Source organism: Chionomys nivalis, chromosome 19 (genome assembly GCF_950005125.1).
Source record: "Chionomys nivalis chromosome 19, mChiNiv1.1, whole genome shotgun sequence".
NCBI classification, from domain to species: domain Eukaryota; kingdom Metazoa; phylum Chordata; class Mammalia; order Rodentia; family Cricetidae; genus Chionomys; species Chionomys nivalis.
Genome location: NC_080104.1, coordinates 18,815,603 through 18,842,529, shown reverse-complemented (window position 1 = coordinate 18,842,529; position 26,927 = coordinate 18,815,603). Strand labels below are relative to the sequence as shown.

The window sequence follows — 26,927 nt, the reverse complement described above, 5'->3', positions numbered from 1 at the left end:
TTATTATTTGTTAATTGTGTCTTACTAGTGGGATGAAAGCTACACCTCTTGGTCCATTTGTTCCTATACAAAATGTCATAAGGTAGATGATTTATTATAATAACCAAATATTTATTTCTTATAGTTTTGGAATTCGGGAGTACAAAAATCAAAATGTCTCATGACTGATGTCCAGGGAGGGTTATTATACAGGTCAACCATACTAGGTGAAGGATAAACCCTCATGTGGTAGGATAGAAAGATGGGTACTCCCTTGACTGGCTAAAAGAACAGCACTGTCAATGAGCTTTTATTTTGCTGCCTTTCATGAGATGATAGAGTTGCCTTTTCCCTTTCTCCACAGAAAAGACTTAGAGGAAACTGTTTGCCATGAATCGGACTGGGAAAGTCCAAGCAAATACCTCTTCATAGATCTGGATGGGAGAACTCTGGGTCTGCCTCCACCAGTTTCTGTGTTTCCAAAGACAGAGGCAGAATGGACTGGATCATTCTTCAACACAGGTTGGTTATGTCTGACCATGATGCCTATGGCAAAGGCAGCAGGCATGTAAAAGAGCTAGAGGCCCCGTCGTCCCATGAAAACAGGAACCAAAGTAAGTCTAGGATTGGAGTCTGTACTGATGTACTACCAAATCCATATATAGGAGGGATACTCAGTCATTATGAGATACTATGACATCACCACTGGGACCTGTATGAATGCCTGTGTACATGTCAAATCTACATATTGTCATCACTCAGCCCTGAGCACAAGTTAGAGAATAATCCTCATTTACCCCCTAGCCATGGGTAGCATTCACGTCACCTTGGACTAACCCAGTGACCCATGAATCCATCTTTCTTTTCTGTGAAGACTTGAAAGGTCATTCTGGAGAGAATGGTGAAGGGGAGCACATTGAGATTCATCTCCTTATTCTCCAAATGTCTCCTAAACTGTGTTGTGCTCAGAACTTCTGCTCTCTACTTTCTTTCCTTGCTCATACAACCACAACGCCACTGCATATTGATTTTTGTAGCTGGGTCCTAGAGAGATTTCTACTTCTCCCACCAAGGACATGATTTTCCATTTGAACTGAGTTTTCACATGGTCATGAAAATTTGAAAAATGTTTCCACTTTTCCTGTGCTTATTCTTTTTAGATTCTTTTTTATGGTCTCCCTTCTCTTTGTTTTTTTATCAATTTCATTTGTTCTTTTATGATTCTTACATTTATATAGTACATTCTAATTAGTATCTCCTTGACTCTTGCTACTTTCTTCCCACAGCCATTATGATGGAGGTGGGTCATCTTTCTATCTGTTGTTTCATTGGTTAAGTAATAAAGAAACTGCCTTGGCCCCTTTAATAGGACAGAAAATTAGGTAGGCGGAGTAAACAGACAGGATGCTGGGAGAAAGAAGCTGAGTCGGGGAGTCGCCATGATTCTCCCATTCCAGACAGACGCAGGTTAAGATCTTCCCTGGTAAGCCAGCTCATGGTGCTACACAGAATATTAGAAATGGGTTAGATCAATATGTAAGAGCTAGCCAATAAGAGGCCGGAACTAATGGGCCAGGCAGTGTTCAAAAGAATACAGTTTCCATGTAATTATTTCGGGGCATAAGCTAGCCATGCGGGCGGCTGGGTGCCGGGGACGCAGCCCCGCCGCTCTTATTACAACACCATTATCTCCTTCTTCCTTGCCATTTTAAGTTCTGAGGGTATGACTCACCTAGGTCTAAATGCTCAGACAATTTTCTTCATTCTAAGAGGGCCAAGATGCTACCTATGACTTATGATTTCTATCACTAACCCAGACCTGATCTTGAAATTTGGTCAAAAATACCCAACTGACTCTATTAAGAAATACAGGCACCTCAGATTCACATGCTCACTATTAAATTCCAGTTCCTGCTCCAGTCTGTACCTATTACCCTGCTTTTTGCCTTCATTAGTTGAGTGTAAAAACATAGAGCATACTCCTTGTCCCTTTTCCTAACCCAAGCTCTCACATTCCTCATCTTCCTTATCTGCAGCCTCTGTGCATAGAGTAGACAGGATCATCTCTTGACTGGAGGCAGAACATCCTCCCTGTTGATGTTTCCTCTCCCCAACTTCTGCATTCTGCATCCTTTTTACCTAGTAGCCAAGACCACCATTTAAGTTTTCCAATGACTTTTTACTCACTCTTCTGAGTTCAAACCATAAGTTTATCAGACTTGCATATTTGGATCCTGGATGCTTTTTCCTAACTTCTTTGATCCCCACTTACCTTAATTATTGTAATCTTATGTTTCCTTTAGCACAGGGCCCTTGCATAAACTATTTCTTCTGCCTAAATATCTTATTAGTAGTTCTGTTAGGGATGCACTTAGTGCCCCTGACTGTCTTTAGGGAAGCCATCCCTGATTCCTCATCTTACAATCATACGTGTGAGCTAGTGTTGTCATTGATAGAGTGCTTGCTTCCTGTGCAAGAGTCCCTGATTTTAATCCCAAGGCCAAGTGTGGACCACATAAACTACGTGTTGGTGCACACCAGTAAGTGAAAGCTCCAAGATCATCCTTGTAGCGTGTTCAAGGCTACCTTGAGCTCAATAAGACCTTGTCTCAAAAGCAAGCAACAAAACAAAACAATGTTTTTATTATTTTCTAAAGTCAGTGAACCTGCTTTATTGTTTTTAGAGGTCCATCACCTGGCATTGTGTTATAAATATGCCTACTTAGTTGTTTATTTGCCATTTGAACTTTTAGAACACAAACTTCGTGAGGGCTGGGATTCTGGATTGCTCACTGATGTGTATTTGGGAGGATACTCAACAAATATTGTTTGACTGGCTCTATCAGTGGATGGATTATGGATTCTTAGAAAGAATATTATGGGAGGAGTGAGAGTTTGAGCAAAGATGATTGGGATACCCACTGAAACAACTTACCTGAGCTAATGCGAGCTCACCAACTCTGGCTGGAAAGGAAGGATCCAGCATAGGACCAAACTAGACCTTCTGAATGTGGGTGACAGTTGTATGGCTGGGACAGACTGTGGGGTCACTGGCAATGGGACCAGGATTTATCCCTACTGCTTGTACTGGCTTTTTGGACCCATTCTCTTTTGAGGGATACCTTTCTCAGACTAGATATAGTAGAGAGGGCCTTGGTCCTTCCTCAAAGCAATGTGCTTTACCCACTCTGAGGAGTGGATGGGGTGAGGGATGGGATGCAGGGGAAAGTGGAGGGAATGGGAGGAAGGAAGGAAGTGGGAACTGGTATTGGTATGCAAAGTGAAAAAGATAGTTTTTAATAAAATAAAAATTAAAAAGAATATTAATGAGTTTTTCTAAAGTTTTCAAGTGTATCAAGTTATTGATTTAATAATATATATATGATATACATATCATAACACACACATGTCAGGGCTTTGCTCTTTGTTTTTATTTGTACTTTTTATAGAGATAGAATTTTGTTTTGTACTCAGGCTAGTCTGGAATTTTCTGTAGTGCAATATGGCTTCATTCTTGCTGTGTTACTCATGCTTACCTTAAGCTTCCAATCCTCCTGTCTCAGTCTCCCATGTCCTGGTGTATGCATACATCAGCACAAAAATGGGTATATATTTATTTGTTTATAACTTTTTCCCATTGAGTTTTTGGCGAAGTTTAACATTTGGCCTTTGAAATTATTTCCCCATATAATTGTTTAAATTTTCATAAAATTTCATATTTAAAAATATATTTTATACTCATCTTACATTTTTCCATATGTTAAAGTCTTAGCATTGCAATTGAATGACAATATATGGGGTCTGTAGTGTAGTACAGGTTTAAAATCATGTATATGTTGAGTGCATATAAAAGCTGCAAAAATATTCACTATAGCCGGGCGGTGGTGGCACACGCCTTTAATCCCAGCACTCGGGAGGCAGAGGCAGGCGGATCTCTGTGAGTTCGAGGCCAGCCTGGTCTACAAGAGCTAGTTCCAGGACAGGAACCAAAGAGCTACGGAAAAACCCTGTCTCGAAAATCAAAAAAAAAAAAAAAATTCACTATGATATGCTGTCCACATATGTCAATCACAGGTTTCATGTTTAAATTCTAAAAATATTCATTTGACAAGCTTTCAGGAGATTGCTTACCATGTGATGTAATACACTATTGAAGTATAAATATGTTCTTGCTACTGGATATATATAAAAGCTGAGGAAGTGTTCACTTTGACATTGTTTACAACCACTTAATCCATTTCTTTCATCGTGGAATGAAATCCATAGTGTATGAATGTGTGTGTGTGTGTGTGTGTGTAAGACAAAAGTGAGAATTGAGATATTATCAGTAAAGATAAAAATAAAAGGATAGTGTGTTCTTTGTTGTCAATTGTCACCTTGATAAAATCTAGAATGGTGTCAATTGTCACCTTGATAGGATCTAGAATTATCATAGGACGGTCCTCCGAGGAAGCCTGTTACGGAATATCATGATTACATTAATTGATGTGAGGAGACAGTCTTACCTGTGGATGTGGCCCTTCTCTGGACAGAGGATCTGGGAACACCATAAAGTGTAAGAAAACGCACTGAACAGGTAATCAGTAATAGGTGTTTATCTCTTTTTGCCTCTTAACTGTTGATGCAGCATGACCAACTGCTTCAAGTTCCTCCTTGCTTGACTTTCACACCAGGATGTACTGTACCTCGAACTGTGTTCTAAAGTAAACCTCTGTCCCTTTTTTCCCTTCTATCAAGGGGCCCAACTTGCGACTAGTAATGCAACTAAGGCAGATATACAGATCTAATTACATCTACGCCTAGCTTCACTCAAAGTTTTCTATAGTAAGATTTTCTATTGGTTTAAAAAAAAAACTTATACCACTACTACAGACATCTATATCATGGCAAAAACATCCTCTACTTTAAAACACACTATGGATAATAGTGGGCTTTTTATGGACTTGAATTTTGGCCAAGGATGCATTTCTTTTTAATTAATAAGATGGGTGGTGGTCCACAGTGCTAGATAAAAATTGAAATTTATCCTAATATAAAAAGTAAAGGCTTGAACATAGTGTCTAATTTTGTGTTGAATCAGAAATACATCTGAGACAAAGCTTAGACTCAAGTAGTCTAGGCATCAAACTGACAAAAAAAACCAACCAACCAAACAAACAAACAAAACAAAACAAAACAAAAACACCAGTAGGGAAGTGAGATTAGAGAGAAATAATGTCAGTAAAGATGGGCTGTCAAACTGTCACCACTGTGGAATTTGGAACATGATTCTAATGGGACTCTTGGAGACCATAAACCCAAATGACCACAACAATGCCCGAGGAGCTAATGTAAATATGTTATATCCCTGCACACCTTTAGACTGAGAGATGAATCAGGGAGGGTAACTCTCCACCCTGTTGACTTTCCTGGAACACAGCCTGTATGTGCCCTTTCATATGGTCAGCTATATTTCTCAGGTGGATGGCATGGGTCTTGTTAGTAGTGCCCTTTGGCTGGAGAAAAGAATTGCCGACCATACGTTATGTCATTGTAAGCACTCTTACCAGTCATCACTATGATGTCAATCAAATGCCTCATGTTTAAATTATAACACTCTTTTGATGAGCTTTTAGGAGATTGCTTACCATGTAGTGTAATACATCATTCAGATCTAAATATCATATTGCTACTGGTGGCTGCGCTGTTCTGTTTGATTTTGCTCAGCTTATTGCCCTGTGTGAAACATGATCCAATGGTATACAGCAAACGTTACCTCATTTGCTATCAGAGTGTGAAAGTACATCTGTATGAATTACTGAGAGCATACGCAGAGGTTTATAAAACCAACTGACTCCTCATGCGAAAGCTGCCTAACATGCTCAGTGAAGTTGATATAGGTGCCAACATTCTCACAGTGAAATCTGGTGTCTACTGCTCTAAAAACACAGCCAGAGTCCCTTTACAAAGAAGACAACACAGTAAATGGTGCCTTGACTTCAAAAATATTCTTCCATAATGCAAGACCTTTGTATTTTAAAAATCATTGTTTTTAAAACTACTTTCTAATTCTTGTCACCAAGCTAGCAGACGAGAGAAGCACAGATTTATTCATAAGAGAATGACATTCATATGTCCTTCTGTGAGCCCAGAAAGGTGACACAGATGAGACGGAAGTAGAAACCAGTAGAGACCAGTCTTATATTTATTCCCAGTATCACCAAGCTAGACACACCCTCATGTCTTTTTTTTCAATTTTTATTAGCAAATCTTTCCAAGTCATTTTGAGTCCATTGCCTCTGAGGTTTATTTTTAATTTGCAAAATAACAGATCTTATTTGCATATATTAGTTCACACACACGCAAACCTCCTCACTCAGTCATATATCCACAGTTAGTTCTCTGAATATTGTCAAGCACTTTGGCATCAGGAGTTAAACCCATTCATGTGGATCACCAAGGAGGAACACTCTGCCAGTGGGCTTCACTATCTTCGCAGTGCAGGCTGTACAGCCAGGGGAAAAGTGAGCTGTTAATTTTGTTTTATACTTATCTATAAGTTTTCATTTGCTGCCAACTTTGAAAATTACATGGCAATAAGAGCAAGCCAGCTAATCACAAGCAAGGGATCCCCTGAGAACTATTTACATTTTATTTTAGGAAGGATTTCTGTGGCTGTGGAGGTTTCTAATGATCCAAAAGAATTCCAAAAATAATCCAATAAAACAAAATCTTGAGATTACTTACCTACTTAGGTAGGATAGCAATACCAAGCCTTCCCATTTGGGCCTTTTATTAATTTCCTGTCTATCTCTAGTTAGTGATATACAGTATTGGCTCACAGATTAGTTCACATATATGAAGGACAAATGTTGTAACATGAGGGCAGAATACTTCAGGGTTCTAGGTTGGTAGAAGTTGAGAATTCCTTAGGGAAATGAGGTAGGAGGGAAGTAAAGTCAAGCTAGCTTTATGTGAATACCCTTTGCCTATGAATTACAGTATCTGGCAAATTACAATATTTCCTTTATTTAGTAAATGTGCCTTCCCAGCACAGTGTCTACTAGCATTTTGTTAAAGGATGGACGTTATTGTGTATAGTGAAGAAGATAATAACCATGCTTTCATTAAAGTTACATTGTAACAAAGATATATATGCAAATAATAATGAAAAGAGAAGGGAAGAAAATAAAATAGTATTTTGATCTACAGAGGAAAATTCAAGTAGGAGTTAGTTTATTCTCTCTCTCTCTCTCTCTCTCTCTCTCTCTCTGTTTGTCTGTCTGTCTGTCTCTCTCTCTCTCTCTCTCTGTCTCTCTCGTGTGTGTGTACATGCAGATGTATGTATGTGTGTGACATTGCAAATAAGACTCCAATAAAGAGGGTCACCAGCCAGTACAGGTGATCTGGTAAAAGAATGTCCTCAACGCATATGAGGGGTGGGTGGGGTAGAACCTTGTATGAGTGCCATGTAGTCCACTAAAGGAGTTGTGTAGGGAGACAGGAGCAAAGTCTCTGAAGGCCAAGGTAAGAAGTTAGGAATTTGTTCAGTTTTATTTATTTGTATTATGTGGATTTAAGGTATACAGCACAATATTTCACACATACAAGGTTAAAGGACTGCTTTAGTTTAACAATCTGACACACTCATCTTCACAAAAGTCACTCCTGTTTTATCTTGATAAAAGCACCTAAAATATTCTTAGCAAAACTTTTAACTATGTTCACTATTATTAACTATAGGCCTCTCACTCAGTAGGTCTTCAGGATTATTCAGTTGGCCTGAGTGCAAATTTAGGTCCTATGAACGACATCTCATTTCTTTCCCTCTGCCTCCTGCTTCTGGTACCAATCATTTCATCAAGTTGGAGGATGACTGGAGGTCAGTGGTGGGATTTTGTTAGTTCTTGGAGGAAGCTGTAAGCTGTGATTCATCAGTGCATATGAATGGGAGCAGGCAGTGTAGCCAGAGCTGCTCCCGATGAGAGGACAGGGTCTTCCAGGTGGACTGCAGTGCTCAGTAGCTTGTGTTAGCCAGAACCTCTTTTTGTCCATGATGCAAAGACATAGTTGCAGAATTTACTTATTGGTTAGCCTATCAATTTGACAAAATAATTTATATCTGTGGAACCAATTAAATACTTTTTGAATTTTTATTTTATGTCTCCTTATGTGATAATTTACACCTTATTTTTAAAGTATGAGCTTCCAATAGAGAGAATATTTAAAAACAGACCATCCCAAGAAAAATTTTTCATCCTTCTTATACTTCCAAAATTTCTCATCAATCAGGACACTAGTTTTCAAGACTGACTTAGTATAAGAAACAGCCAAGGCATTCAGCATTCATATACTCATAGGAGGATTTTGATTTGTATGTGTGTGTGTGTGGTGTTAGAAGTAAACCTAAGGCCTTGTACATGATAGGTAAATACTCTATTACTAAATTATACTCCAGCTCATTATCTTAATTTTTTTCCTTCTGTATCCAGGAGGACTTTGACTTGTGCATGTGTGAAATCCAGCCTTTGGTATTAACACACACACACACACACACACACACACACGAGAGAGAGAGAGAGAGAGAGAGAGAGAGAGAGAGAGAGAGAGAGAGAAAGAGGTAAAGATACTGAGAGATAGAGTCAGAGACAGAGGAAGTGAAGGAGTGAGGGCTGGTTAGAGGCAGAGACATAGGGGATGCTAAGAAACTAAACATTTACAAGGATTTTGTTGCTAAATTTAAATATTATGGTTGTATACTATATATTTCTTTTCGCTTAACAAACTGTTAAGAAGACAATGGCTTTTAGTGTATAGTTTTAATTTTTCTTTAATAATAAAGAATTAGTCTATGCGTTGTAGCTCAATCCGGAAATCTTAGTATTTGAGAGGTTGAGGCAGCAGAATTACCCTACATTTGAGGCTAGTCAGACAGCAGAGTTAGACATTGACTCTCACTGCCAAATACAAGAGATGTAGACATACTTGCCTGGACACAAATCAGAAAGATAAAAGAACATTAGAAAGATACAGTAATGTTTATAGCTAAAGTGTTTTAATAAAATAAGTTGTTAGACCTTTAACATGTATCATCTTATTGTGTTGAAAGAATGACCTCAAAAATACCATCTTCATAATGCATCAGTGGGTGAAAATGGGTTTGTTATTATTTATTCTACATTGAGTCATTATATTTAAAGCTCATTTCATAATATGCTTTTCCCAGACTTCTTTGACATTATTCCCAGCAAATCACCGTAGTCTGACCAAGATATCTGACCAAATCTACCTTCAGGGAAAAGGTTGATTCCCCATTCTTTACTGTGAGTAGCTAAGAAACATTTTTCAAATTTTGTTACTTCTGGGAGACTGCCCAAGAAAGAAAGTTATAAACCATTCTGAAGACCTTAAAAATGACTTGCCTTGAATCAAAAATAAAATACGACATTGATAAAAAAGAAAATAAAGTTGGCATTTGACTGTCAGTTCCCACATTGATGAAGTGTTTTCCGAGTGACTGATGGGAGAACCACAGAAGCTGCATTTGTTCCCGGCTTCCCAGGCAGAGGGTGGCCAGCACTCCCCTTTCTTTGTTGCTAGATCATGAAATGTGTCTTTCTTTAAGCTTTCTAGGCTCCTTGTTCTTCCCATTTGTTCCGGGAGTGACAGCAAGACGGTATTATAAAATGAGAGAATGGAGAGGGAGGGAGGAAATGAGAGGAGAGAATGGAGAGGAGAAACGGTTGTTAGAAGATTTGTCTGCCAATATCCGTGCTTGCCGAGGTCTTTTTCTTCTAGCTAGAGGGGGAAATGCTATTCTCTTTTCCCAGGCAATTATAGGCCCCAAAGATTGAAACTTGGTATATGGCTCTTTAATCTCAGCAGATATTTATGGTTAAACATTAGACTTTTAGGATTCCAGATGTCAGGGTATTAAAATATAAAGACACAATGGAGTCTCAGAAAATATTAGACTGTGGGATATGTGGCTGCAAGGGACTTTTATCCCAAGGAGAGAGAGACAGGCTTCCAGTGGTACTTTTTGACACCCAACGAGCAACTTTGATCCACCTCATTTTCTTGCTCTCCTGGGTCTCCAGGCAGTACAGCATAACACCATTTGATTGCTTTCCAGAGAAGTTCATGCTCTGAGTTGCAATGATTTTCATGTGTGATTCCTACAGGATGATATGAAAAGGAAGTAACACACTCTAGGTTATTATTTACCTTTCCACAATGTAGACAGTGATTGTATCATCTTCCACATCTTCCATTCATGACTATGACTGTCTCTGGCTCCCTGCTGAGGCCATTAGATTAATTATCTCACTTAATGACACGTACATGTTCTGCCCTATGAGATGTGTACTCTCACTGCCCCCGTTTTATAGGAGCAGCAACTGATATGGAGCTATTGGCACGTTGTCCAAGTCATGTAGCTAATTAACGAAAGATTCAGGACCTAGCAGTGTTCTTAAGTCGAAGTTATATTGTTGCAGTACGGCAAGGGTTTTCTCTCATCCTACCCTGTGTTCTTCTATGCAGTCTCTTTTAGATCCCCCGGTCTTCTCGCAAACAAAACTCAAAACAAAGCAAACTGAGACAATAGTGGTTATTCTAGCAACTATCTCCTTCAATCCCGTAAGAATCCTAGTTATTATTTGCTCTGTCTTCTCCTTTGTAGCACTCTGTATTCATGACAGGTTATAAACACCTTCCGTAATTCTTCCCGCACGCTTAACATGTTGTCAGGGTTGTTATTCACCTGAAAACATTGGAAATTATAGGATTTTAGAGAAATTAACTACCTTTTTCATAATATAAAAGAATGTTTGGAACCCAAATTTAATTCTATCTTTGTTGGAATCAGAAACTTAAGCTCATAACTACTTCTGGATAATTATGACATGATCTTTATTATCTAGTCAAGCTCTACAAAGAGTTGGGTTAACTAAATAATTCATATCCTCTCATCTTATGTGGGAGTAAATACATTGTTAGATTTTTAAACCATCTACCATCAATTATAGATGTAATATAATAGCAGTATCAAAAGTCTCATTTTGTTTCTCTCCTTAAACTCTCTCTATCCATTCTCTCTCTCTCTCTCTCTCTCTCTCTCTCTCTCTCTCTCTCTCTCTCTCTCTCTCTCTCTCATAGCTTCTTCATGTACAAAAAAGTGCTCCATGTCATAGCCAAGAAACTATGCTAACCTATGGGGCTATATAACAACAGCTTTAGTCCTTGGTTAGAATTTCATTTTGGAAATTTCCAGTAGCTTCCCTACCTTTCTATAGTGGGTTACTATGGGTATAATTCTCAGTTGAGTGTTTATTTTATTGAGTGTCCAGTAACATCAAGGAGTATGCACTTACTGAACATGCAAGGGGAGGTATTAAGGTAGAATGAGAGAGTTTCTGCTCTCATCTGGTGGGACAAGTGGGCCAGACTGTAATATCACCTGCAAGAATGTAGTTAAAATGGCACCCTGAGGAGATTATAGATAGCCAAGGATATGGACAAAATCATTAGAGAAGAAACGGAATTTGTGGTGAGCAGAAACCAATGTGTTAAATGATAAAAGAGCTGGAGGAAGAACAGGGTGGTGTGAAACTCTTCCAAGCTGTTGCACTCTACTAAAAATTTTATTTTTATTTTCTATGTATGTGTGCTTTGCTGCATGTATATCTATGTATGTATGTCATATGTATACAGTGCCCACGAAGGTCAGAAGAGAACATCAGATCCCCTGTAACAGGAGTTTGGGATAGTTGGGAGCCATCATGTGGGTGCTGAGAATCGAACTCCAGTCTGCTGAATGAGCAGAAAATGCTCTTAACCACTGAACCATCTCTCCAGACGTGAATGTTGTAATATTAGACTCAGAAACTGTAATTCTCTGCACAAGATATGGAAAAGATTGTCCCATCAACACTATCATTGAGGAATAAAGGCTTTCACTGGGGCCTGTCTTTCTTTCTCTGGACATTTTTGAGGGAAAGGAGAGAGATTTTTTTTCAGTTGGTGTAGCTACCAATGAGATATCCATCCTCCTCTAAACAGTCACTCACCCACAATGCCAAAGCATCCCTAAGGAGCTCATTGGGCCCATATGGAGAAAACAGATATGCAAGTAGAAGTGGCAGTTGAGAAGGGGAGAAAGACAATAGAGAATAGCAGGGGTGAGTATCATTGAAACACAGTGTGTACATTCATGAAATGTCATAATGGGGACTATTATCTATAATTAATATATAGTAATACAAATAACAAGCAAAAGTAAATAAATAAATAAATAAATAAATAAATAAATAAATAAATGGTGTGCACCAAGAGGTAAGCAAACACATTGTGTGGCCCTGCCTTCAGTGTGAAGCTGTTGTTGGCTTCCCCATGCGGGTGGGTCTCTGTATCTACATGAGTTGCCTCTGTCGATCCGATTGCTTGACTCCATTACTTCAGCTGTCCTGCTCTCCTCCGATTGCTGTGCCAGCATGCTATCTCACCAGGATTCAAGGGTCATGAAGGCAAAGATGCTGTGATCTTTAGTGTAATTCCTGTGTTTTAGTTCCTTTTCTTGTTCCTATGATCAAATTACCCCCCCCACACACACACACACAAAAAAACAACTTGCAAAGAAAAGATTTAACTGAGTCGTAATTCCCTCACTGCAGGAGAATCTGTGTGCCCAAAACCTGAAGCAGCTGGTCACATTATTCCCACAAAAAGAAGCAGAGAGCAGTGAATTAACTAAGCTTGGTTTCTCTGCACTGGTGTCCTCTACCTAGGGAATGGTGATGCCCCCAGTGGGTGAGTCGTCCCACCTTAATGTAATCAAGGTAATTCCCCACCAACCTGCACAAATTCTAGTTTTGTCAAGTTGATAAGTAACACTATCACATTCTAGAATCTAATATATGTTTAGCAGACACCAAAACAACTGACTAATGAATTAATGAATGAAAAGAACATGAACAATTTAAGATTATTTTGCCAGGCAACTATTCGATAAAGTTTACAGTTTTGATTTGATTGATGTATAATACCTTTTAAAAATTTTTTTTATTAAAATATTTTTATTAAAATTTTCCGCCTTTTCCCCATCTCCCCCCACTCCCCAAGTCCCACTCCCCTCCCCCTCCCTCTCCAGTCCAAAGAGCAGTCAGGGTTCCCTGCCCTGTGGGCAGTCCAAGATCCTCCCGGCTCCATCCAGGTCTAGGAAGGTGAGCATCCAAATAGGCTAGGCTCCCAAAAAGCCAGTACATGCAGTAGGATCAAAACTCAGTGCTATTGTCCTTGGCTTCTCAGCAGCCCTCATTGTCCACCACATTCAAAGAGTCCGGTTTTATCCCATGCATTTTCAGTCCCAGTCCAGCTGGCCTTGGTAAGCTCCCAATAGATTAGCCCCACTGTCTCAGTGGGTGGGTGCCCCTGTTGAGGTCTTGACTTCCTTGCTCATGTTCTGCCGCCTTCTGTTCCTCATTTGGACCTTGGGAGCTCAGTCCATTGCTCCAATGTGGGTCTCTGTCTCTATCTCCATCCATTGCCAGATGAAGGTTCTATGGTGATATGCAAGATATTCATTAGTATGGCTATAGGATCGGACCATTTCAGGCTCTCTCTCCTCAGCTGCCCAAGGACCTAGTTGGGTACATCTCTCTGGACCCTTGGGAATCCCTCTAGAGTCAAGGCTCTTGCCAACCCTAAAATGGCTCCCTTAATTAAGATTTATACTTCCCTGCTCCCATATCCATCCTTCCATTATCCCAACCATCCCATTCCCCCAAGCACTCCCCATCCTCCCCTTCTCACTTGTCTCTCCCCATCTCCCCTTTCCCCATCTCACCCCACCCCCCAGTTCCCAATTTTTGCCCAGCAATCCTGTCTACTTCCAATACCCAGGAGGATAACTGTATGTTTTTCTTTGGGTTCACCTTCTTATTTAGCTTCTCTAGGATCGCGAATTATAGGCTCAATGTCCTGTATTTATGGCTAAAAACCAATTATGAGTGAGTACATCCCATGTCTGGGATGTTCCTTCTGTAATTTCAACCTAGTGATCTAATTTGTTTTCTATTATAAAAGTATATATGTTGAATTCTTTACTGTATAATATCCTTTTAGATATTAAAAAACAATAAAACAGAGAATTTATGGCTAACTAATACTCTTTTAAGAGTAAATAGTCTAGGGACTGGAGAAATGGCTCAGCAAGTAAGAGGGCATGCTGCTCTAGTAGAGGATTTGAGTTCGGCTCCTAGCACCCACATAAGGCACAGACCTATAAATCCTGTTCCAGGGGATTTAGAGGCACCTGCACATAAACTCATGCAGGCACACTACACATAAATGAAAATACTATATAAATTGTGAAAAGTGCTAAGTCTATGTTCTTCCAGCTGGAACAAACAATAGTTTAGGCTTTGTGCTTCTCATCTTTGAACTATTATAATCTGATTTTGATAAAATATGTATTATATGAAATTTGCAGCTTAACCACTTTAAGCATTTAGCTCAGTGGTATTAAATGTTTTCTTCAGGTAATGGAAAAATCGCTACTATCCATCTTTATTGATGGAGGAGGGTCATCTGTCTATGTGTTACTTTCATTGGTTAATAAAGAAACTGCCTTGGCCTTTGACAGGACAGAAAATTAGGTAGGTGGAGTAAACAGAACAGAATGCTGGGAGGAAGAAGCTGAGTCAGGCAGTCGCCGTGACTCTCTCTCCGAGACAGACGCAGGTTAAGATCTTCCTGGTAAGCCACCACCTCGTGGTGCTACACAGATTATTAGAAATGGGTTAATCAAGATGTGAAAATTAGCCAATAAGAGGCTAGAACTAATGGGCCAGGCAGTGTTTAAAAGAATACAGTTTCCGTGTAATTATTTCGGGTAAAGCCAGCCGGGTGGCGGAAAGCGGCCTGCCACTCCTATTTCAGCACTTTATAAGTGTTTTCATCTTGTAAAACACACAATCCTACACCCATTAAACAGTAACTCTGGATCCCTCTTCTCCCTTCATCCCCAGCAGCCATCATTGTATTTAATGTTTATATGACTTTGTCTACTCTAAGGGACTTAGATAAATATGACCACACATGCCTTTTATAAATGACTCATTTCACTTAGAATAATGCTCACAAGGTCCATACAAATTGTAGAATTTACTTCTCTCTGAAAGCCCAATATTCCATTCATCTGCCCATGGACATGGGATTCTTCCTACATTATAGCTACTGTGGATTATGCTGCTGCATACACGGTGGACACATACCTCTTCTAAACTTTGTACTGAGTTCATTTGGACATATATGTAAAGGATCATATAACTCTATTTTTAGGGATTTTTGAGTAAACATTGCTTATCATCTTTCCATACTAGCTATACCATTTTATATTCCCATTCCCAGGACACATGACTTTCTCTTTGTCTATATTCTCACTGATATTATTTTTCTCCCATATTAGGGATCCTAGTGGAATGAGGTGCTACTTCACTGTGGTTTTGATTTGCATGCCCTTATTGACAACTAGTGTTGAGCATGTTTTCCTGCGATCATTGGTCATTTTTATCTCTTCTTTGGGAATGTTCCTTGCTTATTGTAAGATGTTATTGCTTATTTGCTTAAGGTGATTCTTTTTATTTTGCAAGTTCTCTATACGTACTGGCTGATTTCCAGGTTGGGGTGGTTTTTTAAGTTGTTGATAAGGTCTTTTGGTGAAAATTTATGTTTTCATAAAGAGATGGTTTGATTCATAAATTAATGTCAGTTTGTGACATTTCAAACAGTCTAGTATTACATTAACACATGAAATCAGCTTTTAAAGTTAGAATTAGTTCATCAGTGTTTTTCACAACGTGTAGTAGTTAAAGCTGACAATGACTCTTGCAGCACAGTATGGCCAGCAGACTTCATGTAAATCACGAAATAGTTTAAAATTTCTCACATATACCTTTTAAACAATTTAAAATATAAAAAATAAGAATGGGTGAAACTGAATTTAATAACATCACTTAATTCAACATGATCAAAATAATCTTTTTTTTTTTTTTTGGTTTTTCGAGACAGGGTTTCTCTGTGGTTTTGGAGCCTGTCCTGGAACTAGCTCTTGTAGACCAGGCTGGTCTCGAACTCACAGAGATCCGCCTGCCTCTGCCTCCCGAGTGCTGGGATTAAAGGCGTGCGCCACCACCGCCCGGCTGATCAAAATAATCTTTTTTTTTTTTTTTTTTTTTTTTTTCGAGACAGGGTTTCTCTGTGGTTTTGGAGCCTGTCCTGGAACTTGCTCTTGTAGACCAGGCTTGATCAAAATAATCTTAAATGAATAAAAATTTAGGACCATTTGTTCTTTGTTTTTCATAGTATATAATTTATTATCTGTAGTTGTAGGTGATATCAATTCACAAAATATAATTTCTTTCAAAAGTTTTATTATGAAAGACTTACAAATAAAAAATTGTCACACAGCCAAATTAGCAAGAACCCAAGTCATTATGTCTTAGTGAATTTTTTATACAGTTAGAGTAGTTCATTTGATACAGAAGCCACAAAACTTCACACTGAATTTTTCATTTTTACTATTGAATATAATTTTATGTACTTACCTATCAGCAAAAATGAAAAATCTATGTCATAATTGAAGATAAAAAGGCAATTATCTTTACATCCTTCTTTATAACTCATGTCTATTACCCATATTCAGTCTGTCCTCATCCCTCATATTTAGTTTTTATTGTTCTCTTTTCTACATGTGATACCCCACCCACTTGCACACTTTTTATTTAAAAAAGATAATATTGCCTAAATTTCATATATGAGGGAAAACGTGGATTCTTTCCTTTCTGAGATTATGTGACTTTACCTAGTAGTTCATCCTAAGTTCATCCATTTCATGTAGTTTTGTGATTATATTCCTTTAGAACTGAACATTATTCCCTTATATATACATACATTATTTTTATTATTCCTCTCATGAGCGACAGCTTGGTTGACTCCAGTTCTTTGCTATGCTGAACAGATCCCCAAGAAGCATGGGCATGCCAGTGTCTCCCCTGTAGGGTATAGGGTTCTCTGAGGATATGCCCAGGGCTGAGGTACATTGTCATAATCACCATCTAGATTTCACAAACTTTACAACTCTCTCGTATAATATATAAAATACATATCAGTTCTTTCAAATGTACTTAAATACTTTGCAACTGATAAATTATGTCTTGCTTCTTAAATATTTAAATTTGTGTCCATTTTGAAATTTAACTGTCATGTTTCCCCCAGGCACAGGATACCAAGTACCTGTAGCTATGATATGTGTAGCCTTCTTCCTTGTTTTAGATGGATTTATGTTAGATCGCTGATTTTATTTTCAAATTCTTAGGTTGTCTAATCATCTCTGTTAAACTACGATTTTATGAACGAATTGTCTGAATTACACACATGGCTCTCCTTGGGATGTGCAGTACACCAAAGTTGGCTCTTGTGTTTATTTTTTATTGCTACTACAGCAGAAAACTAATACACTAGTGCCCTGAAATGCAGTGTACTATCATATAGCCCAAGAGGAAAAAAATGTGGTGAACTTGCCTCATTTCAATTCTACATGGGTGAAGCTGACATCACATTCTTCAGTCTGTGGCTATGAATCTACTTTCATATTATTAGGCTCTGGACCAGATTCAATTCAATGTGTTTGTAGGACTGACAGGGCCATTTCCCATCTACACATACGATGAAGTTCACGATCACCTTTCAAGGCATTCATGGCTTGGAGCTCCCGTTATTTTCAATGCATGCAGAAATGAATTGTACTTCCTGCATGCTTTTAATTTGTTTACTTTCTCTTCTGCAGCTCTGATTTCAACCATGAAGTTTTCTCCTTCCAAATGCTTTTTTGTGCTGCATCATCTCCCCACTGTGTGATCTGTAGCCTTAAATTGGGCAAGGTAGAACACATTTATACATCCTAGAGATCAGGAGGCTGAGACAGAAGGATTGTGAGTTTAAGGCTAACTGGATTATATAGTCATATTCTGTTTCAAACAAACAAACAAACAAACAAACAAACAAACAAACGAACGAACGAACCTATACCCATAGTCATGTCCATAAAGTCACTTTGCCATGGTCACATATTCATTCCATGGAATCAAATACCTTGGGAGAAGAGGCATGCCATAGTTCTTTGCAAATCTTTAATGTTAGCTATGCAAGGCGAAATAGTAAGAACTAAGGACTAGAAAGGCTCAGCTCAAGCTATCTGTCGCAAGATTTTCCTGTGTTAGGAAAGAAGTTGGGGTTTATTTACCTTCTTTCAGAACCACTGTGGACCTCAAGGATCTGTAATCCTTTTGCAGGCTAAACAGGTTTTTAATTGGGAAACAGTAGAACCTGATTGTCTTTGACATGATGATGAAATACCAAGAATCTTAACCCTCTTTTCGCTTCTTTTTTGACAAAGCTGAATCAAGGAAGCACCTTACGTTAACATGCATTTTCTTCGTGTACTTTGCGATTTGTATGTTAAGTGCCTGTGTTTACTATCCACTGTCTTTTGGATATTTACTGTACTATTGATTCAAATATCTAGTCAGCATTTGCTTCTCCCACCAATTGCCCCTGAGTTAATGGAAGTAGAATGTAGGCATTAGGAACTTCTGGTTGTCCGGTGCCTGATGGTGCTCGGTGACACAAGTGTGAACTTCTGTAATAAAGGAGAGAAGCTCATTTTCGCTGGATCTCTCAAACACATCTATAGCCCACCCAAATGCTGAGTGTGAGCTTGCAGAAGCTTAGATGAGGGAGCGCTGTGTTTTGCAGCAATTAATTTTGCAGAGAAAGCAGTCTGTTCAAAGATGCCTGCAGCGCTCACTAAAATGGGGGTTGTTTTTCAAGGCCACTGGAGCTGCGTTTGGCTAAGGCTGGCTCATCAACAAAACAACAATGCTAAAATATGGCCTTCTGGGTTTTTTTTTTTTTTTTTCAAAAGAAGGGACTAGACGGGCATTGAATTATGCTCACCTGCTAGAACTGGGCAAAGTCATAATTGTTTAGCCCTGTAGCACAAACCTGCAAGGGTTAAAATGACAGAGATATTAGTTTGTGATGGCTAAAATTGTTGGCTTGAAGCTCTCGGCGATACGCAGACTGTTATTTACCGGACTTGGTCGATTTACTTCTTAATGCAATAATGACCTGTGAAATGAAACGTGAGCGAGACAATTGTTCCTCATTGTTTCCCCTGCAACATCCTTTCATACCCCATTAAGCCACCATTAATTCCGTATGGAAGAGAGTCACGCACAAGCACCGATGGGCCCTTCCTTTCCTTCTCGGACTTCCTTGCCCACATAATTATGATTTTTATCCTTTCTTTCTATTTTCTCTTTTCTTCTTTCTTCCCTTCATTTCTTCCACTGGAATATGGAAATAACAGGGTACCTAGTGAAAAATTCCTCTAAATCAATGCTTCTCAAACTGAGCAAGGCATCACACACAGGATGCATGAATGGCTTTGCCATTTCCTGGTACAAAAAATAATAGTGACAGAAAAGTTTTTGAACGAGGAGCGTTCGTTCCAACCGCCTGAAATTGATGTACTGATGTGTAGAATAACCTCCAAGGCAAAGGCAAACCTGTGCACTGGCTAAGTTGGGGTGGGGCTTTCTGTAAGAGAAATGCATAGACATCACCATTTTTTCAGTTGCTGGAATAGTTTTGACTTAGCTTTTATTCCTTGATCTACTTTACCTTTTCCATGACGATCCTGAACAAGAAAAGGAAGGCTTGTGCATGAATCTGTAGGATTTCTTTCTTCCAACCCTGTTCTATGCACAGTACCACAAACTAAGATTATCTTCATTTTCTCTTCAGTCCTCTTCATGTTTGCTGCTGTTGTTAGCATGACTGCTGCCTCATCCTCATTTCTGTCCCTGAGGCCACAGTGTCTTGCAGTAATCAAATGTCCTTTAGCCTCTTTTGTCAGGAAACTTGTGACTACTTTCGCAGCTTAGCAGAGACTAGGAGCCATTCATTTCAATTCAGAAGTCTTAACTTGATCATATTCACATTGTCCCCTTGGGATACACATAAGTAATGTTCATAGACAGTAAAGGGTACAGCATAGGTGTGTGTGTGTGTGACCGAGATTCAACCCAGGGTCTTAGGAAGGAAGTGCAAATGTTCTACCACAGAGCCACACTCTTACTTACTGGAACTGTAAGACAGATTCATATATGCAGTGATTCTAGCACAGGAAGGCAAAGCATTTAGTCTATTAAATTAAATACAACAAAACTAAATAAGATTTCTTTTTTTTTTTGCTCTGGTTAATCTCAGTGGGTCACAAAACAAAATGAATAGATGTGAAGGCGAGAGTGAGATTTGCAAAGAGATGGGAATGTTGATGGGGATGATATGGACATGAGGGTAAGAGTGGTCATTATGAGCCGGGCGGTGGTGGCGCACGCCTTTAATCCCAGCACTTGGGAGGCAGAGGCAGGAGGATCTGTGAGTTCGAGACCAGCCTGGTCTACAAGAGCTAGTTCCAGGACAGGCTCCAAAGCCACAGAGAAACCCTGTCTTGAAAAACCAAAAAAAAAAAAAAAAAAAAAAAACCAAAAAAAAAAAAAAAGGAGTCATTATGTATGGTGTGCATATGTGGAATTATAAAATAAATACAACTTCAACACTCCACAGTAAATAGTGGTAAAAAAAAAACTTAAAAGTACACATACCCTAACAGTATATCATAGAGCATGTCTCATCATCAATATTTTTGTACTAAAGATTGAACTTTGTGCATGCTGAACAAGTGCTCTTCCTCAAGCTCTACACTCAGCAACAGGTTTTTTCTCTATACACTTTTATTTTAATGTCCAAGATTAGAGATAGGTAGGCTGCCACCTTTGGGAATGCTCATCATTCAATTTTCTAACATCTCTCAAAATTGTTCTACTTGGCTTTAATTTTTCATCAACCATCAATAGCTTCCCGAGATGTAAATGTGGTATTTATTTCTAAATTTTCACCTAGGAATTAGAAAGTCCACATTTCTCATTTTCTGCCTTTCCAGGAAGACCATTGTGTGTGGGGATGAGTGCGGCGAGGAAGTGTGCAAGAATGAAGCTCGCTGTCTTCATTACAATGACAGAAATCTACTCAGATCTACCCTAGGAATTCACAATGTTTGTTACTATACTGAGCTTACTGCCTTATTATTTTCTGGGTGTTTTTTTTTGTATAAAATACAGCTATGTATTTATTTTTATTGCAGAACATATTATGCAAGTATCAGAAACAAACCAACTCATAAAATTTTGAAGCTCATCATAACATACTTTTACACTTCCTCTTAACTAAAAGGGTGAGATGACTCAAAACACATTTTTAGCTGCCTTCTCAAGCTAACAGCCTGATATTAGGATACCTCTAGGAAGGATAATTAAAGAGAAAATAAAGTTAGTACAGTAAAAAAATGATTGATTATTATTATTGTTGTTATTTTTTGGTTTTTCAAGACAGTGTTTCTCTGTAGCTTTAGAGTCTGTCCTGGAACTAGCACTTGTTTTTTAATGAGTTTATTTCTTTAAAAGAAAACAATAGTTGAGTAACTCATTACAGTGTCAAGTGGGCCCACTCCTGCATTTTATGTTGTGAGAAAGTTGCACCAAGTGTTTGATCTGCTTCCTTCCTTGCCCCACCAGAGGATTGCTCCACACACTCAACCTTTGAACATAGTGATGTTGTTCATTCCCTGTACATTTTGCTTAGAATTGTTAATGATATTAGTCTGTAGTAGGAACTCCCTTCCCCAATCGCATTATAATCTCTTTGAGGGCAGGAAAATTAATTATGCTAATTTTAGTTTAATTTGACAAACCAGTATCAATTCCATATCACAACGTAATAAAAATTTCTACTCTTACCATAGCTCCCAGCCCAGCCCACTGACTGGATGCCTCTTTCATTTCAGAGATGGTTAGATGCTTTGTTATATTTTTGAGAGTTGGAAAGTAAGCGTCATTTTAATCATTTTAAGTATGAAAAAACTTGAATTGCATAGAATTATGAGTCTTTCATAAGAGTATACACACACACACACGCACACACACACACATATATATATATATATGTATCAAGTGGAAAAGTTAGGGTCATAGAATATGTGCTCAGGGTGGTGTGTTGTATGTGTGTGCATGTGTGTTGTGTTTGTTTGTGTGTATGTGTGTTACTGAAAATTTAACTCAGGATTTTATGTATCCTTCTAGCAGAATGCTCTCACTGTTACTTATACCCTGAGTAATATTAAGACTTACGTATTTTTAATGAGTTTTGAAATACAGGTCTTCATACACTGACCAGGCTCTCTCCTGTCTCAGCTTCTTAAGCAGAGAAAATTAATTAGTGTGTAACATCATGGTAGCCATGTCTAAGACTTTCATAATTCACTGTCCATGATTCTCTCTTTTTATTATTCAAAACACCCATTTCCTTTCTTACCGTGTATTCTGTAAGAAATTTACATGTAATCAGAATTCTGACTTGGCCCTGAAGGGGGTAATTTAGAAGGAGAGACAACTGAAATTGTCAACTCTAATATGAAATGAAACATTAACCTCTATTTCTGAATGCAATACTCTAAGAGTGCTTGTTGGCATAGATCTGCTATTCTTTTGGGGAAAGCAGAAGAGCTTTCCAAGTTGAATATAAACATGAATGAAAAACTCAGATATTGTAAGACTTTTAGTATTTTCATTTGGATGTAGCATGGAAAAGATGTTGAGAAGAGCCCGGGTGTAGCCCTCTGTTTGGAGAGTCTTCAATGTCAGGCTGAAGTCCTAATAGTACTTCTGTTTACTTCAATAACCTTTAGAAGGCTTTGAACAGTTCAGAATAGAGGAGGAGTTTAGGAAGCTGGGCTTCAGAAGATTAATCAGACTGCAGGAAACAGGGTGAAGAATGGATGAAGTAGGAACCAAATGCAAAAACTTATTAGGACAGTGTCCCAATTGTTGAGATTTGAAAGAAATTCATTGACCTGGAAGAGATTAATGACAACCAGGATGGAAAGGATGGCACCAACCAAAGAAATGATTGAGCGAAAATAAAGTGGGTTTCTTATATTGACTTTTTGAGTGCTCTGGAAGTGAAAATCACAATGGCTTTTTTGTACAGAGACAGTGCATCTCAGAAGATGGAGGTTTTAGTAACACATATTGGGGAATAAACAAGAAACAGGCAGACGCCTATGCTTTGACTTAGTGAGTTTGGGTACCTGGTGCCTCAGGGAGTAGATACCCAGATTTTCAGCTATATTTGAAAACTTTGAAATTGGAGCATGAGAGAGAAAGTAAAAACTAGACTCAAACAGAAGTTATCTGGAGTAAAAATATTAGGTAAAGATACAGTCCATATTATTATAAAGAAAAGAAAGAGGAAAGAAACCGAAGTGAGAACATTAGGAAATGCACAGAGAGACTTTGTTTGAAAATGTTGCTAAGTAACTGAGCAATGCATGACATTTTCCTATTTGCCAGAGAGCAAGAAAATGTTAAGATGACTCACTGTGGCTGCAGAAGCCCTGTCTTCTATGTGATTACCCACTTTCTTTCTGAGGTGCTCCAAAGAAAACAATAAACTCTGACAGACAGAGAGGGGGTACAGAGATGCTGTGTCAGTCATACACTGATGAAAAAATAATAGGTTGAGATACAATGTAACTTGAGATCATGTCCCCATCTTGGCTTTTCTGACCCTTACATATTTCTCTGTTCCATGTCCAAATATGTATGTTTATCCATTTATGGAGTCGTTTATTCAACAGATAGTGGCATTTACTGTATGCCAGATAAGTGTTATAAAAAAGAGTAATATAAATAATATCCTAATGATTTATTAAAGTCAACAAAAGAGATAAGATATATATCATATATATATCATATGTACACACACATGTGTGTCTTCTTATGTCTGTATACATGAACAGAAATGTAACAGAGATGTAAAATGAACATGTTGTTAAATACTTCAGAATTAAAATTCTCATGTTTGTGGGCATTGGAAGAGTGTAAGTGAAGGCTGTTTTGGGAAATGTTAAACTGGATATAAAACTGAGCAAGAGTTTTATAGGTAATCACATGAAGCAAGCTTCCTAAATACAAGGTGGAAAGAGTCTGTATTTCTGAGGAAAGAGATGGGGGGATTGAGTGTGGGTGACAAGCACATGTAGTGAGAATGGGTTAGTGGATAAGATTCAAGTCTTAGGCAAGTCTCAGGGAAAATGAAGACTTATTATTTTTGCTGTAAAGACTGGTGTAATGTGTGTTGCATTTTTCCAAACTGTGAAAATGGAAGACGTGTGGCAGGATGTGTATGAGAGCAATGAACTAGCAATGCTATCTCAAGACTCCACTTGGTAATTGAAATTACCCTAGTAGACAGTAATTGAGATTTATTAACTTCCTAAAAATTATAAAAGTATTTAACATAAGACATTGTCAATATAACTGATAAAAAGTTGTTTATCTACTCTGCATACATCTAAAAGCTTTCTTTATGTTGGGAATACCAAACACATGTAACTCACAAGGACTATTAAAGGCTCATGACTTTTAAAATATACAGGTAAAATTGATTTTATACTTTTGCAGGTATATAGAAAAACATATATGCTTGCATGCATGTATACACATTTACATATATATATACATATATGTGTGTATCTGTGTACAATGTACATGCCTGGTATCTTCAGAGGTCAGAAGAGGGCCTTAGACACCCTGGAACTGAAGTTATAGAAGGTTGTGAGCCACCATGTGAGTGCTGGGAATCAAACATGGATCTTTGGAAAAGCAGGCAGTTCTCTGGACTGCCATCTCTCCAGCCCACTAGACCTTTTTTTTTTTTTTTTTTTTTTTTAACAAACAGCTTATGGAGACAAGTCAATGTGTCATTTACAGAACTGAGCTTTTGAGGTTTAAAACTGGCCATATTCTTCAAAAACTTCTAGGCTTTGCTTTGTTCTTAAATTTTGCCAAAAGCATAACAAGGATGTTTGCTCAAAGAATACAATACAATTCGCTTAATATATTTTCTGAAATTAAAATATTAGAAAATTTGATTTGTAGTTCGAAAGAAATATGAAGTAGCTGCTGTCTACTCTACCAAGAAGCTTTTCTGACAAAACCTGAATTAATCCACAGGATAAAGCTAAAATATTATAAGGTAGGTTTATGACAACATTTAGCAAAGCAGCAGTAGTGGTTCCTTCCCTAGACCTTATGGCATCCCTAGCATTGGGGTCTTGGCCATGTTTACAGTACCAGGCATGAATTCCCTCATGTGGCGCAGGCTTCATTAACTCTATCAGTTCTATATTTCATCACCTATTTTAATTCTTTAAAGAATTTTATAAATCAGTGATTCTTCCGTGCAGTTTGGTGATAAATTTTGTCCCACAGACAACCTTCACTAGTCTTCGAAGACATTTCTGTTTGTGACCTGAAGGCAATGCCACTGGTTTCCACTAGGTAGAGATCAGGGCATCGTTTGAGCATCTTATAGTGCAACTTACCCTGCACCCCCCAACAGAAAATTATGCAGTCTCAAAGGTCAGTATTTTTGAGGATTAATGGCTCTGGCTCTAAGTGATTTAATTTCAGACCCATAGGAAAAAAAACTGCACAGAACGTCATCTAACCCTTCTGTTGACAAACTCATCCTGTGGCATCACGTCACAGATTTCAGAAGCTTCACTTTCTGACTGACATTCAAAACAAATTCTATATTGTGTAAGAACTTGGAATTGGCAATTCATTGCATATTTCTATGATGCTGTCATGTAAAATATATTAGTATGTGGTCATTCCAGTGGCTAGAGTTCTCCCAAGCTTCTGTGAGCTACATGTCAAATTAAATAAAGCAATGGGATAGCAGAGCACTTTACTCTGGAAGTACAATTCCTTGCCATACTATAAACAGCTAAACGATAATTTCTTGAACGTAAGTAGGAAATGAACTGGAGACACATGATCATTGAACTTGTGTTTGTTCGCGCCTTGATTCAGCACTTGCAAGTAGCAACACACTGATCTGCATTATCAACTTGAAATTCCATTTCTTTTTTTATATTTGATTATATCTCCATTTATAGTTGTTCCCAATTTGTGTGACAGAAGCTGGAAATATCATAAATCCTTTTCACTGAGAACATCTCTATTTATCTACAGATCAGATGGCAGATAGCAAATGTTATTTAATGAGTGGGACACAGTATCACAGTATAATCTTCTCTCTGTGCTCAGTGTCAAGTCCTGCCAGTAATAGTCTTGTTGCCTAAACTTTAGGTAGATAATTTTTAAAAGGAGTTTTTACTGTTTCTCTTGATCCTCTAGAAAATTTAACTCCTAAGACACAGTGGCTAGACCCACACTTATAAACACGGGTGAAATGGGCTCTTGTTTGTTTGAAGCATAAAGACATTTCCACAACTTCCATTTCTAGAGAAAGTAATCATGATAGGCTCAGTGTGCTGACAATTCCTAGGATACTTAAACTGTCCCCACTGGGAAAGTAGTCATATGCAGAGAGAGAATGTGTAGGTAAGACTTGCTTAAGGCTGGGGATGTAGTGGTTCAAGATGGCATGCTTTGAAGACAGCAGGGTTTACCTTCCTCCTCCAATGCCTATCAAAACTACTATACATTGTGCCTTCAGTTATACAGAACAATCTGGATCGATTGTGATATTGTGGTAGTTTGACTAGGAATGATCTCCATAAATTCATATATTTAAATTCTTAATCACTAAGGAGTCACTCTACTTGACAGGGATTAGGAGGTGTGGCTTTGTTGGAGGAGGTGTGTCATGAGGGGTGGGATTCAGGGTTTCAAATGTTTAAGCCAGGACCAATGTCTTTTCCTGTTGCCTGTTGAAATATGCAGCGGTGGGCTGCGTCCCAGGCACCCGGCCAC

General features: G+C 38.3%; 1 protein-coding gene across 1 annotated transcript in view; it reads left to right on the top strand.

Moving 5' to 3' along the window:
• Pkhd1 (PKHD1 ciliary IPT domain containing fibrocystin/polyductin) overlaps positions 1–26,927 on the top strand; it is a 428,039-nt gene that overhangs the window by 321,912 nt on the left and 79,200 nt on the right. Inside the window, exon 59 of the mRNA XM_057751507.1 lies at positions 344–501. Within this exon, the coding sequence (XP_057607490.1) occupies positions 344–501 (158 nt within the window). The remainder of the gene's footprint in view (positions 1–343; positions 502–26,927) is intronic.